The sequence below is a fragment of the Parasteatoda tepidariorum genome, chromosome 7, assembly GCF_982258835.1.
Source record: "Parasteatoda tepidariorum strain Cologne lab strain chromosome 7, Ptep-v5.0, whole genome shotgun sequence".
Taxonomy (NCBI): Eukaryota; Metazoa; Arthropoda; class Arachnida; order Araneae; family Theridiidae; genus Parasteatoda; species Parasteatoda tepidariorum.
The window spans coordinates 67,889,034-67,901,104 of record NC_141761.1 but is presented as its reverse complement, the minus strand read 5'-3'; the positions used below and the strand labels follow the sequence as shown (position 1 = coordinate 67,901,104).

The window sequence follows — 12,071 nt, the reverse complement described above, 5'->3', positions numbered from 1 at the left end:
AGTCTTAAAACTTTTAATATAGAAATATTAGTATTTATAAATACAATTTTTTTGAAAGTAAATTGAATTGAAATAATACACACTAATACAGTGGTTGGAAGTAGTGCACTACATGTAGCGCAACTACTAAAGTCGCCACTTTTTCTCGTAGTTTGTAATGTAGTGCACAATTTTCTTAAAAAAGGAGTGTAGTTAGTAGTATAATGGAAAAAAAACAATAAATTGTAGCGATTCTTACTTTTAATGTTAGTTAGAAGAAACATGTTTCTAATGCACAAATTTGATGGGTAAAAATCTTTGAGGGTTCCATCAATGGTTTCAATGAAAATAACCCTGCGGTTGTGGCTGAGTGTTAACAGAAATTACGTATTTAAAAACAAATATAATTAATATTTATACTACTAGCCATTACGAAAAATAGATAGTCAATTACTTTGGCCATACTTTCACTTGCACATTATCGTTAACACTGATGTTATTCAAAGGAAGAAAATGCATGTCTAATTACTTAATTTCTTAGAGGAAATAAAAGAGGACCATTAAAAAAGTGAAAGTATTTGATAATTTTGAATTTCTTAAATTAAATATTTGCGGTCGAAAAAGGCATAAAAAGTTGAAGGTTACATGAACAAATTTGAAAAAAATGTTTTGGAATAACAAATTGGTTTATGTAAACATGAATAAATATTTTTAATTATTTCCTCACATTTAATGTAAGCAAATTTCTTATTGAAAACCATTTTGAATATAGAAGTAAACGAAGTTCTCCAGCAAAATTTGTCTCCTTAATGTAGTGACTACAATTCCAAAGAAAATTTGTAGTCACTACATTAAAAAAAGTAGTTGTAGTTAACAACATTTGTAACAAAGTAGTACATTAGTACAAAGTAGTTAACTACATTTGTAACAACTACATTATTTTGTAGTTAAACTACAAAAATAATGTAGTTTTTCTGAGCACTGCACTGATATTTACATTTATCTTTTTCACAAATCATATTTTTAAATTCTACTTAAGTGAGGAAGAAAAAAAAGTTTTAAAAAATATCGAAGAACGTCAAAAATCACAACATTATATGAACATTTTATATTTACTTTTTCAACACACTTATGTACAGCTTCATGCTGACGTGCAGGTAAACTAGCCAGAGTACTAGCCTGAATAGTGTCAGTTTGAATACTACATGAAAAAATAATTAAAAAAACATTAAAATTAAATTTAAAAATAAATATTAATACATTAACATATCAAATAAAATCATTAGAAACAGTTTAAACATGAACAAATAAATGTCTTAGCAAAGTTACATACAAAACTAAATTTCCATTAACAATAGAAGATCTTATCAAATTTACAATGACCAATTGATTTTACAACAAGCATGTGAACTAGATTGGTGCCTACTTTCTTTGTTAAATCATCAGATTATAAATATTAACTTTTTTTTTAATTATAAAATTGGAATAATACACTATTCGTAAGCAAAAAAAGTAATTTTCTTACAGATTAAGAAACTGAAACAAATTTTACGTGTTTCACATATTTAGCCAATGTAAGTTGTAACTTAATGTCTTTTGTGTGTAGAGATGCCAACTGTTCCGGAGACGCCAAAATAATTTTAAAAAAGCGGTAAATAACTACAAAGTAAATTTTGCAATAACTTGACTATTTTTGCTAGCTTTTTTAAAGGTATAGCATGAAATAATTACTAAAAAGTGGTGAATTATATAAGCCTACAATTATTTAGAAATAGTGGTGGATAAAAATCTACTAAAATGAATTTATTAAGCCAAGGAACACAATTGATAAACTATCACTTTAGAATATACATTTACTCTCCGGAGTAAGTTAGCATCTCTATGTGTGTAGTCCAATTATCTGTGATCCCAACTTCTAAATGTACGAAGAATAATAAATACATAATGTAGATGAGTGGATTTTTAAATTTATAAAAATATCTAACATTAACCTTTTGATGCAGATGAGACACTGGATTCCCTTTATATATATATATATATATATATATATATATATATATATATATATATATATATATTATGCAGTTCTAATTAAAAGCAAAAATATATTTTGATATTTTTTTAAATATAAAGAGCAATCTGTTATTTAGATTATTGGAATTATATTTGCACTAAAATATAAAATCCAAAAAATAGTAGTTTGAAAATCATTTTCATTCATATTAAAATTTTATGATTAATTAATTTAGTACATTAAAAGAATTTCAGTGATGAATTACTGTTTCTCTAGGATCTAAATAATTGCAAATATGGAAAATTATTATTTGGAAGTGAGGAAAACTTGAAAGATTTTATCATTAACACAAAAAGGAGATTGGTGTTTCATGCTGTATTTCATAACCAAAAATTATTAAAATGCTAAATAAAAAAAAAGTATGAAAAAGTATATAAAGAAAAAAGTATGAAAAATAATAAAAATCCTGCAAAGGGTAAAATAACGAAGTATAGTACAGTAAATATAATATGCAGCTAAAACATCAATTACTCTGAGCAGGTGCTTTCCACATCATCTTGAATGGGCTGCTTTGCATATAACTCTGCTTCTGGTATTGGAGAATTACTGCTGTAAGATGTGGAATACACACGATGTCTAGTGGCCTCTGGGTTTTCAATATCATCAGGAACAGTCAAACAAAACATATCTAAAGTAATTCTCATGTCATCCAAGTTTACTTCACTTCTTTCAGGATCTAAACATTTTATTACTTCATCTAATAAAATAAAAAATAATACGATAAATATTTATATTTTAACATTTCATTATAACACAGTTACAGAGAGCTATAATGCTTTTTATTACTTTTTATGCCGAATAATTCCATTTAATATGGTTTTAAAAAAAGTTCTCAGGAAAATGATTTACATACTAATAATACAATAAATAACATACTAAGACAAGTTGGGAGCGCTGTCAAAGGATAACTTTTCATCTCTTGTTTCGCTATACGAACTGAACATGAAAAGTGCACAAATAAAGGAGGGTAATTTTCGTTTTCTTTAACAGAACAAATTTCTGAATCCTTTTCAAGAGAAGAAACTGATGATTCAGTATGCAAAAAGCTTTGATTGCTATTTAATTCATCCTCACATAAATTGGTATTTTTTTCTGTATCTCCATCACCTGCACAAAAATAGGAACACTTAAAGTCACAACATAACACTTTGAAAAAAATACTAAAACAGCATATAAAGAAAATATAGTTTTAGAAAGAGATAAGTACTAAACATTTACATCAAGAAAATTATCATTTATTCTTACTGCCTAAAATGCTCTTTTATGTATGATATTACATAAATATGTTTAGGTTTTATACAGAATCTCATTATAAAGTTTTCCGTTAGGAACTTGCTGAAAAGATGATTGGCAGTGCAAAGCTAAAAGAAACCTAAAACATTTATTCACTGTTATAGCTAGCAGGGAGAGCGGCAGGGACGCGTGTTGCTGGGTGGAGCTTTAGAAGGAAGCTAAAAGCTCGCTTCTGTCTGATATTATATCAACTATAGAAATATATATATATCAGAACCGCCAGTGGGTGCAAAAACTGAGTTTGCTTTCGGCCATTGTAAATCTCTAAATTTAATAGTATAGTGTTATTAAACAGGAAGCAGATTTACTCTGATTAACATATTAGTGAAATAATTGTTCTTTTAAATTAATTCAGGAATTTTCAATTTTATTTTGTCGCTGAAATTTATTTATAAATTTTCTTTGTCATAAACAAGCAAAATGTGAAGCTTAAAGTAGGTTTAGAAGAGTTTAGCATTTAAAGATGCAATAAGACAAAAATACTTTAACTATTTAGAATAATTGTTTTTAAAGAATAAATATGATCTTGAAAACAAGGAGATAAATATTTGCCTCATTGTTTTCAACATAATAGCACAAAAAAAAATAATGAAGAGGCAAACATTTTCTTAAATTTAAAGACAAAATAAGATATACCAAGAGTTTCTCCATCTGCAGAAGCATCTTTTTCAAATACAATGTCATCCTGACTTTCATTTGCATCATTCAAAGAGTTCTCCTATCCATAACAAAAATATTTTATTTAAAATATTATTATTACTAAAAAGTCACATAATATTATTATAACTAAAAGTACACATGCATATAATCAAAATAATTTCCTTCTTTCCTTCTTGACTTCTAAACTTTTTCCCTCGGGACTCTTAGTAAATAGAGCATAAACATCTAACTACATAGACATAGATTTATTTATAAATAAAAATGGAGAAAAATAATTATTGCATAATATTTTTTTAGAGAATAAAATTAGAAATTCTTTAAAATGAGTCTCAATAAAGATTTCTAGCTGAAGTTCCATCAAAATTATATGATTCCATTTTAGATTGGAGACCCAAGTTAATGAAACCCTAGACAAATAAATCAATCAAACTTACAAAAAATAAACAGGAAGGCTACATAAAATCAAATTTACAAAAAATAAACAGGAAGGCTACATTAAATCAAACTTACAAAAAATAAACAGGAAGGCTACATAAAATCAAACTTACAAAAAATAAACAGGAAGGCTACATAAAATCAAACTTACAAAAAATAAACAGGAAAGCTACATAAAAATATGCACTGTTAAAAAACTAGGAAAGAAGTTCGAAATAAGGGTTTTTCAAGAAAATTTAATAATAGATATTAAATGAATTGATTGATCTATTAGCAATGTATTTTTCAAAATGTAATTGTTTCGTGTCAAACTAAAATTAGAAAAAAAAATAAATGTATTATTTAAATGTTTTTATCAGTAAACTGAATCCTACATTTAAACAGCTACTTTTTAAAACTTAAAGATAGTTTACAAGCTTAGGAGGCTATTTTTTCTATCAAGAATGGATTTTAAGCATAACTCACCTCAAAGAAAAATATCTGAAATAAAAAAACACTCTATTGACTGAAATTTTCAAAAATACTGAAACAATAAGTATTTTAAGTCTATTGCAAAGAAGAAAATGATAAAAGCTTGTTTTGGGTTTAAAAACACATCTAAATAAAGTATGGCATTGTTAGGAGGGTGAAGTATATCATAATATTTAAATTCCAATATTAAAGAAAATTGCAGAAGTACTTTGATTAAACCATGCCATACTAATCAAACACTACTTTAAAAAAGGAAGAAAATAATATGCTTAAACTTAAATTTCAGTATTAAATTATTATTTTAATAAAAAAAGTGTAACTAATTTGTTTAAGTTAGCATGTATGATAAACATATATGTATATTCCTTTTGGTTTGTCATAATAATTTAGGATGCATTGAATAAAACTAAAGGTAAAACTTTCTTCGGGTATTAAAAATATTTTATTGCTTTTAAATAAACATAAGATGAAAGTAAAATATTTTGATAAATAAATGCTTTAGTGTGCTTTTATAACTTCTAGCACCATTAAAAGTTTCCTTTTTATTTTAATACGATTTCTTTTTACAGAGATATTTTAAAAACTTTTGAACTTCAAAATAATTTCAATAATTTTTTTTCTTTAATTCAGTATTACAATGGAGCAAAACATATTTGTCTAATAAAGTTTAAAAAATTCTCACTTTCCAACAATATGTCCATAACTTTAAGATATTAAAATAATTTAAACAAAAACATTATACTCTTCTTAATAATTTCACAATACTTTATGACAATATTAATCCTCATAGTCTTACACTGACTGTTATGCTAAGATATATTAAAATCCTTTTTCTACTAATGTTATTCAGTCCAAAAATAATGCAACCATTTCCAACATGCACAGCTTTAGCATTGAATTCAGTTTACCTCATCTCGTTATACCATGTCGTTTAAGAAAAACAAGGCAGCTGAGGAATATGTAGCGAAAATATTTTACCGAATTTTTCTTATGATTAACCCTCAGAGAGTAGAAAATTTTACATTTAAATTAAATAATTCAGCGAAACCTCCCAAGAACCACCACTTTCTGCACCACAGTAAAATGGTCATTAATGGAGGTTGGTCGTTCTTAGGGACTAGCTCTATTGATTTCAAAATATAACCGAAGGTACAAGCAGGGTATCTGCTAAATCTAGGGTTTTTAAATCCATGACACTCTATTATTTTTCTACCAAACACTTTCCATGACTTATGCAGGTTAATACTTTTATAACTCAATATGGTCAAAAGAAAGTTGTAATGAGTGTAACTTTCTTCCTGATATGTGATCTTTTTTAAGTCACACAAATGCGGATCATGATGTGAGATTTTTCAATTGCAATGTGTATTTTATAAATCATGCAAATACAAATTAAGATGAGTGATTACAAATACGCACAAATACGGATCACAATGTTTGATAATCACAAACATGCACGCGAATACAGATCACGATGCTATTTTTAAATCGAGTAAATACAAATCGCGATTCGAGATTTTCAAATCGCCCAACAAGATTAAGGGCTCCCATACTCCAAAACCATGACAAACTGAGAGTTTCCATGATTGTTTAGCATTTATCACTGAAAATCATGACTTTCCATGACGATTTTTGATCAAAGTCGAAATCAATGAATTTCCATGACTTTCCAGGTGCACGGATACTCAGTAAATGATTTTTCGCAAACAATTTTAATTTTAGCTAGCGTCATTTTCTTAGTGTAGAAATGCCACTTGCGTCAGCATCATGAGAACCGGATCAGTGAATAAAATTTAGCGTCAATAAAAATAATCCCTACTGATATAATTATAAGTAAAAACAAATTTACCAATTATGAATGATGGAACTATTTCACATAAATAATCAACTATGTTTTTTGTTTATGCTTGAATTTAATTTTATATCATAAAAACTTATTATCTTTAGAAGAGGTTTGTTTGTTTAAAATGTTTATTTTTAAATTATTTTTTCTAATTTAACTTTTAACGCTAAAAATAACCCTTTCGCTACCACCGGGACATATATGTCCCGCAGGCAGTTTCAAATAACCCTATGGGCTAAATATGCTTTGAATTATTATGAATGCATGTCCCACTGGTATTCCTTGATATCACTGACAATTCAGTGTAATTTTCTCCCAATAAATGACAGTACAATCCTTTCCCAATACATTTTTCCCTCTCAAAAATTCATTGCGCGGTATTTTGTCCTGTCTTGCCGCCATGTTGAGCACTGTGTGATGGAAGGAAAGGCATCAAAGCTTATGCTGAATGTGGGCAATCACTTGCCAGTAGAAGGTCCAACTCGCAGAAGATGTGTATGTTGTGCCAAATTGAAAAAGGAAAATAGAACAAAAACTGTATGTACAATGTGCAAAATTGCACTTTGCAAAGATTGTTTTGCAGTATACCATGCATAAGTGTTTATTATATCCTTATTGTATCCTCATTATATCCTTATTATAGCAAAATACGTGTAAATGAGTAAAAGCAACTCAGCTTTTCTCGGCATTCTCAATCATTATTTCAGTACCACTGGGACGCATGTGTCCCACGAAAAAATACCAATGGGACATATATGTCCCACTCATCCCTTTCTGTCTGGTAAGTAATTTTTTCCCTTTTTCAGAATTTTATCGATATTTGCATTGTAACTGATGTATTTAAGTACTTATTTTATTTCTTTCTCAGAAAAAAAAATTGGTAGTGAAAGGGATAAAGCATTGATAGCAATGTCTTTAGTGCACTCTGACTGCAACATGAGGTTGTAAATCTCCTATTGAAATCGTCAAAAAGAAATCTCTAAATAAGAGCCTCACACAAATATTATGAAAACATTTTAATCTGCTTATTTGTTTCGTTAATATTTTTGATTTTTATATATTTTTTCATGTTTCCTTATTTGGCCTTTACCGCACTTGCTGCAGGGGTTTGCTCCGTCGCTAGGAGAGATTTTGATGGTCTCTCCTAAATATTTTCTTCAATACAAAGCCTATGGAAAAAATTTTATGCCTCACAAAAGTGGTCATAAATAGAGGAGGTCGCTAAGTAGAAGTAGTCTTTCCTGGAGGTTTCACTATATAAAGTGTCATGATATTTTTTGATGCTTAAAGGTAAAAAAAAACATGCCATCTAATAAAAAATGTGCACATTGCATACACACACAGATAAATATTTTTTTCTTTTTTAACTAAGTCAAAACAAACAATGACACAGTCATAAAGTTGATGCCTATGCCAGTATACCTTGCTATTGTTAACATATTTTATTAAATTGGTTGCAATTTCATTACTCACATCTGATTCCTCTTCAACAGGATTGAAGAAATAATAGTCAGGTCTTTGAGGAATTGTTTTGAAGAAACTCATAATGATAGATAAAAATCTTTCTTTTATGCTCAAATGCTTCTGTTGCAAGTTCTCACAAGGTTGATGTTTCTCTAAGACACTGAACGGGAATAGGATATTTTCCAAAGCTCTACAGAAAGAGGAAAAAATCAAACAATGGAAGATAAGCAAATGAAAAAAGTGTGAGTAAAGATTTTGATGTGTTTATAATTAAAACAGATCATTGAAAATACTTTCTTCAGTAACACGCAAATTTAATTATGAGAATAAAAACAAAAAGTTAAAATAATTACGAACACAACATTTCAATACGAACACATTCTATGCACTTTCCTACTAAAATTCTTTAAAAAAAAATAAAAATAAAAAATAAATAAAAAAAACTTCTTTGTTTTTCCCTTATGGGGGAAAAGTCTAATAGTTTTCCCTGTCAGAAGTTTCATTTTCCCCTTTTTATAGCTCCAAATCTCACTGTTTGATATAATAGTTTTAAAGTTATAATAATTTTTAATGAATTTAATCTTACATACTTTGCCAAGAAAAGTTTAAAAAAATGAAGGTAATTAAGGCAATAAAAAATTACGGATTGCAAAAGATCAAATTAAAATGTGTTACATTTGAAATAATTTCAAATTAAATCACAATAAAATAATAGCTACAAACTTTTAAAGTTTGTATTATTTTTTTAGTAATTATAATTTGTATCTCCTTCTTTTATTAAGTTCATATTTTTCCAACCATCCGGTTCCATTTCGGCTAGAACCATTCGGTTAATAAAGACTGTTTTTTAAAGCAAATTCCCCAAAATCTCACTTTCACCTTTATGTAAAAAATTTCTCTAAAAAAAATTTGCAACATATAATGTACCTCTCGGTTTCATTTTGAATATCTTCTGTGGCAACTTCACTTTCTTCACTCATTTTACATTCACTAACAACTTTGTCCTCATAACTTTCTTGAGAAAGTCGCAACTGACGTACACATTGCTTAGCAATGAAATCTTTAACATGGCCACATATCATAAAAACAAACTCAGTAATATCAATTTCTAGCAAAGTTTCTTCACAGATCTCATCAATGGCAGCAATTGCATCATGCTTGTTCACATTTAAACCAGACACCAATGATCTGAAAAAGAAAGTGGTTTAAATAAATATGTACAACAGCAAAAAAGTCTGTCAAAAAACAAAGACTTTATTAATTAATTGCTTTTCTAATTGGAAGTAATATTTACTTTAAGATTGTTTTCACTGTGTTTATTACTGGAACCAGGGTTGGCAAGGTTTAGGACAGAATGAATTGATCCACGGTTTAAACCCTGGTTTAAACCGTCCTGTCCAAAACTGTCCAAAACCCTTTTACTCAAATTATGTTACAATTTTATTTGAACAATATTTAAAAAGTAAAATAAACATAGAACTAATAACATATTGATAATTAAATCTACTAGAGAATATTTGTTTTTAAAAGTATAATGTTTTATTAATATTGTTTGACTCTTCAATTTAAACATTAAACAAAGAAAGATAAATCAGTAATCAAGTTCAATTGGTCCTCTCATTCAATAGTACATAACTGAAGTTTGACCTTGCCATACAAGTTAAGCTATTTCGGACTAAGTGCTTGGTCAGTCATAAACAAGTTTATTTATCTATAGTACTATTCAAGAATACTTTTATTTCATTCATGTTCGATTCTTTTAGCATAGTGGTGATACATCACCAGTGTCAGTAACTGAAACTGATGTTATGCCCTTAAAAACTGTTAATACATTTTTCAGTTATTTTGTATTTCCAATTTAAACTAATATATTTATATTTAAAAACAATTTTTTTTAAAAATAGATATCTTTTTTATCATCCTGTGATGCAGAAATTATAACATTTTTTAAAAAAAATATTGTGAAAAATAAAAGGTTAATTTTTAACAAATTTAGTATTTTTTTTTTTTTTTTTTAAATTTTTTTTCTTAATATTGCATTATTTATCTTTATGCAAAAACATTATTTATCAGCATTAAAAGCATATTTATATTTAAAGGATTAGGTATTCACTTTTCTTGTTCAATGAACTGTGGAGCTTCAAAAATTATAAACCTTTTCCTATTATATTATATTATTTTCCTTTAATAAGTTAGAGTAAATTGTATAAAAAATATCAAATATTTATTGATACTACATGTAATTATTATGTGCACAATGGTTACACCTATAGAATTTTTACCTTTTACCAAAGTTCAAGGTTTTGGCCACTTTAAGACAGTTTTATCCAGTTTAGGACAGTTTTATCCAGTTTAGGACAGTTTTATCCAGTTTAGGACAGTTTAAGACAGTAAAACCTACGTGTCCTGTCCAAAACCAGTTTAGGACGTCCAAAAATGCATTGACCATATCTTAGTTTTAAACGATGTACACATAATAAAAATGTGTAGCATAAATGTAATACATTTTAATCATACATTTAAACCAACTTTAATTTCTAGAATTTTGAGCTGAAACTTCAAAGTTTTATTACGAAAAAAAAGCAAGCATTGTGATTATTATTATTACCCACATTACTGATAAAGTTATAAATACTATTTACATATGAAAAAGAATTTATAAGAACACAATTAAGTAACACATTTTAAATTTATTTAATAGCCAAAAATGATTACACTATCTTTTCCATTTTAGATAAGAATAATGTATAAGAAATCAATTAAATAAAATTGTAGTAGTTAAATTTAAGAAGGGAAAAAAAGCTTACAATACCTATAAACTCCATAAGCAAATGCTTTTGAAAACGACTTTTCCATAAGAATACAGTGTTCCTTTAAAACTAATGCTTCCATTGCTTTAATGGATCTTTTATTGCAGTCAGATGATTCAGAGACATGTTTATTGATTGTGTCTGATTGTTCTGAAGAAATACTTGAATGTTTTTTAATACAGCACTCACATTCAAAGAAGCATTGTTCAAAATTATCACTCATGTTCATCTCCAGATCACTGTAAATAAGTTGATTTAGGATGGAGATTGAAGCACAGCTATACACATAGAATGGAATGCAGACAGAATGTTCATATGATGTGCCAGCATCTTGTTGGTGTCCATCTTCTTCCTCTTGCTCAGCTTCTGGAACATCTGATAGTTCATTATCATCTTGCTGATCAAGATTTAAAGAAGCATTCTGTGCATTCAGTGGCTGGTAAAGTTTCTTAATACTTTGGAAATTATGCGGCATTAAAGTAACCAAGATGTGAGATGAAGAAGTCCCTTTTATATAGCACTTCCATTGCGGTATATTCTCGTAAATTTGGTTAGTCAAGGTTGGTGATTTAGGTTCGGCCGGATCAGGAATTGGACAAAAACAAAACTCACACTCAGTTAAATCAGGAATAAAACCTTGGTTAGGCTTAACTGTTGAGAAGCAGAAGTCTGGGTGTCGAAACGGTACAGGGGGGTTTAAAATTTCATTTCTCTCTCTATGGTGTACTTGAAAGAGTAATGCAAGAGAATCTTCTGCATTGAGCAATATCTCCCTATCATGCACTTTGCGAATGTTACCCAAAAGGAACTCATAAAACACACAGTTAGGATCATTTGCTTCTTCAATCAAAGCATTCTGACCTAGTTATATAAAATGAAAACAATTTCAAACGATCATAAAATACTCTTTTTTTAGAAACTAAAATAATTTTTTTAAACAAAAGATCCTAAATCAAACTAAAAAACCAAAATTTAAAAATAAGCAAATATGGTAATAAAATTCTAATGAACTAATAATTTTTGAAGGTAAAAACTTAAGCAT

The 12,071-nt window shown here is 27.9% G+C and overlaps 1 protein-coding gene across 1 annotated transcript in view; it reads right to left on the bottom strand.

The window, feature by feature from the left end:
* LOC107454702 (KICSTOR complex protein SZT2) overlaps window positions 1-12,071 on the bottom strand; it is a 129,531-nt gene that overhangs the window by 80,112 nt on the left and 37,348 nt on the right. The window contains exons 23-29 of the mRNA XM_087167990.1: window positions 11,032-11,890; window positions 9,147-9,407; window positions 8,229-8,409; window positions 3,983-4,064; window positions 2,930-3,160; window positions 2,525-2,750; window positions 1,096-1,180 (exon numbers count right to left, since the gene is read on the bottom strand). Of these exons, the coding sequence (XP_087024116.1) occupies window positions 1,096-1,180; window positions 2,525-2,750; window positions 2,930-3,160; window positions 3,983-4,064; window positions 8,229-8,409; window positions 9,147-9,407; window positions 11,032-11,890 (1,925 nt within the window). The remainder of the gene's footprint in view (window positions 1-1,095; window positions 1,181-2,524; window positions 2,751-2,929; window positions 3,161-3,982; window positions 4,065-8,228; window positions 8,410-9,146; window positions 9,408-11,031; window positions 11,891-12,071) is intronic.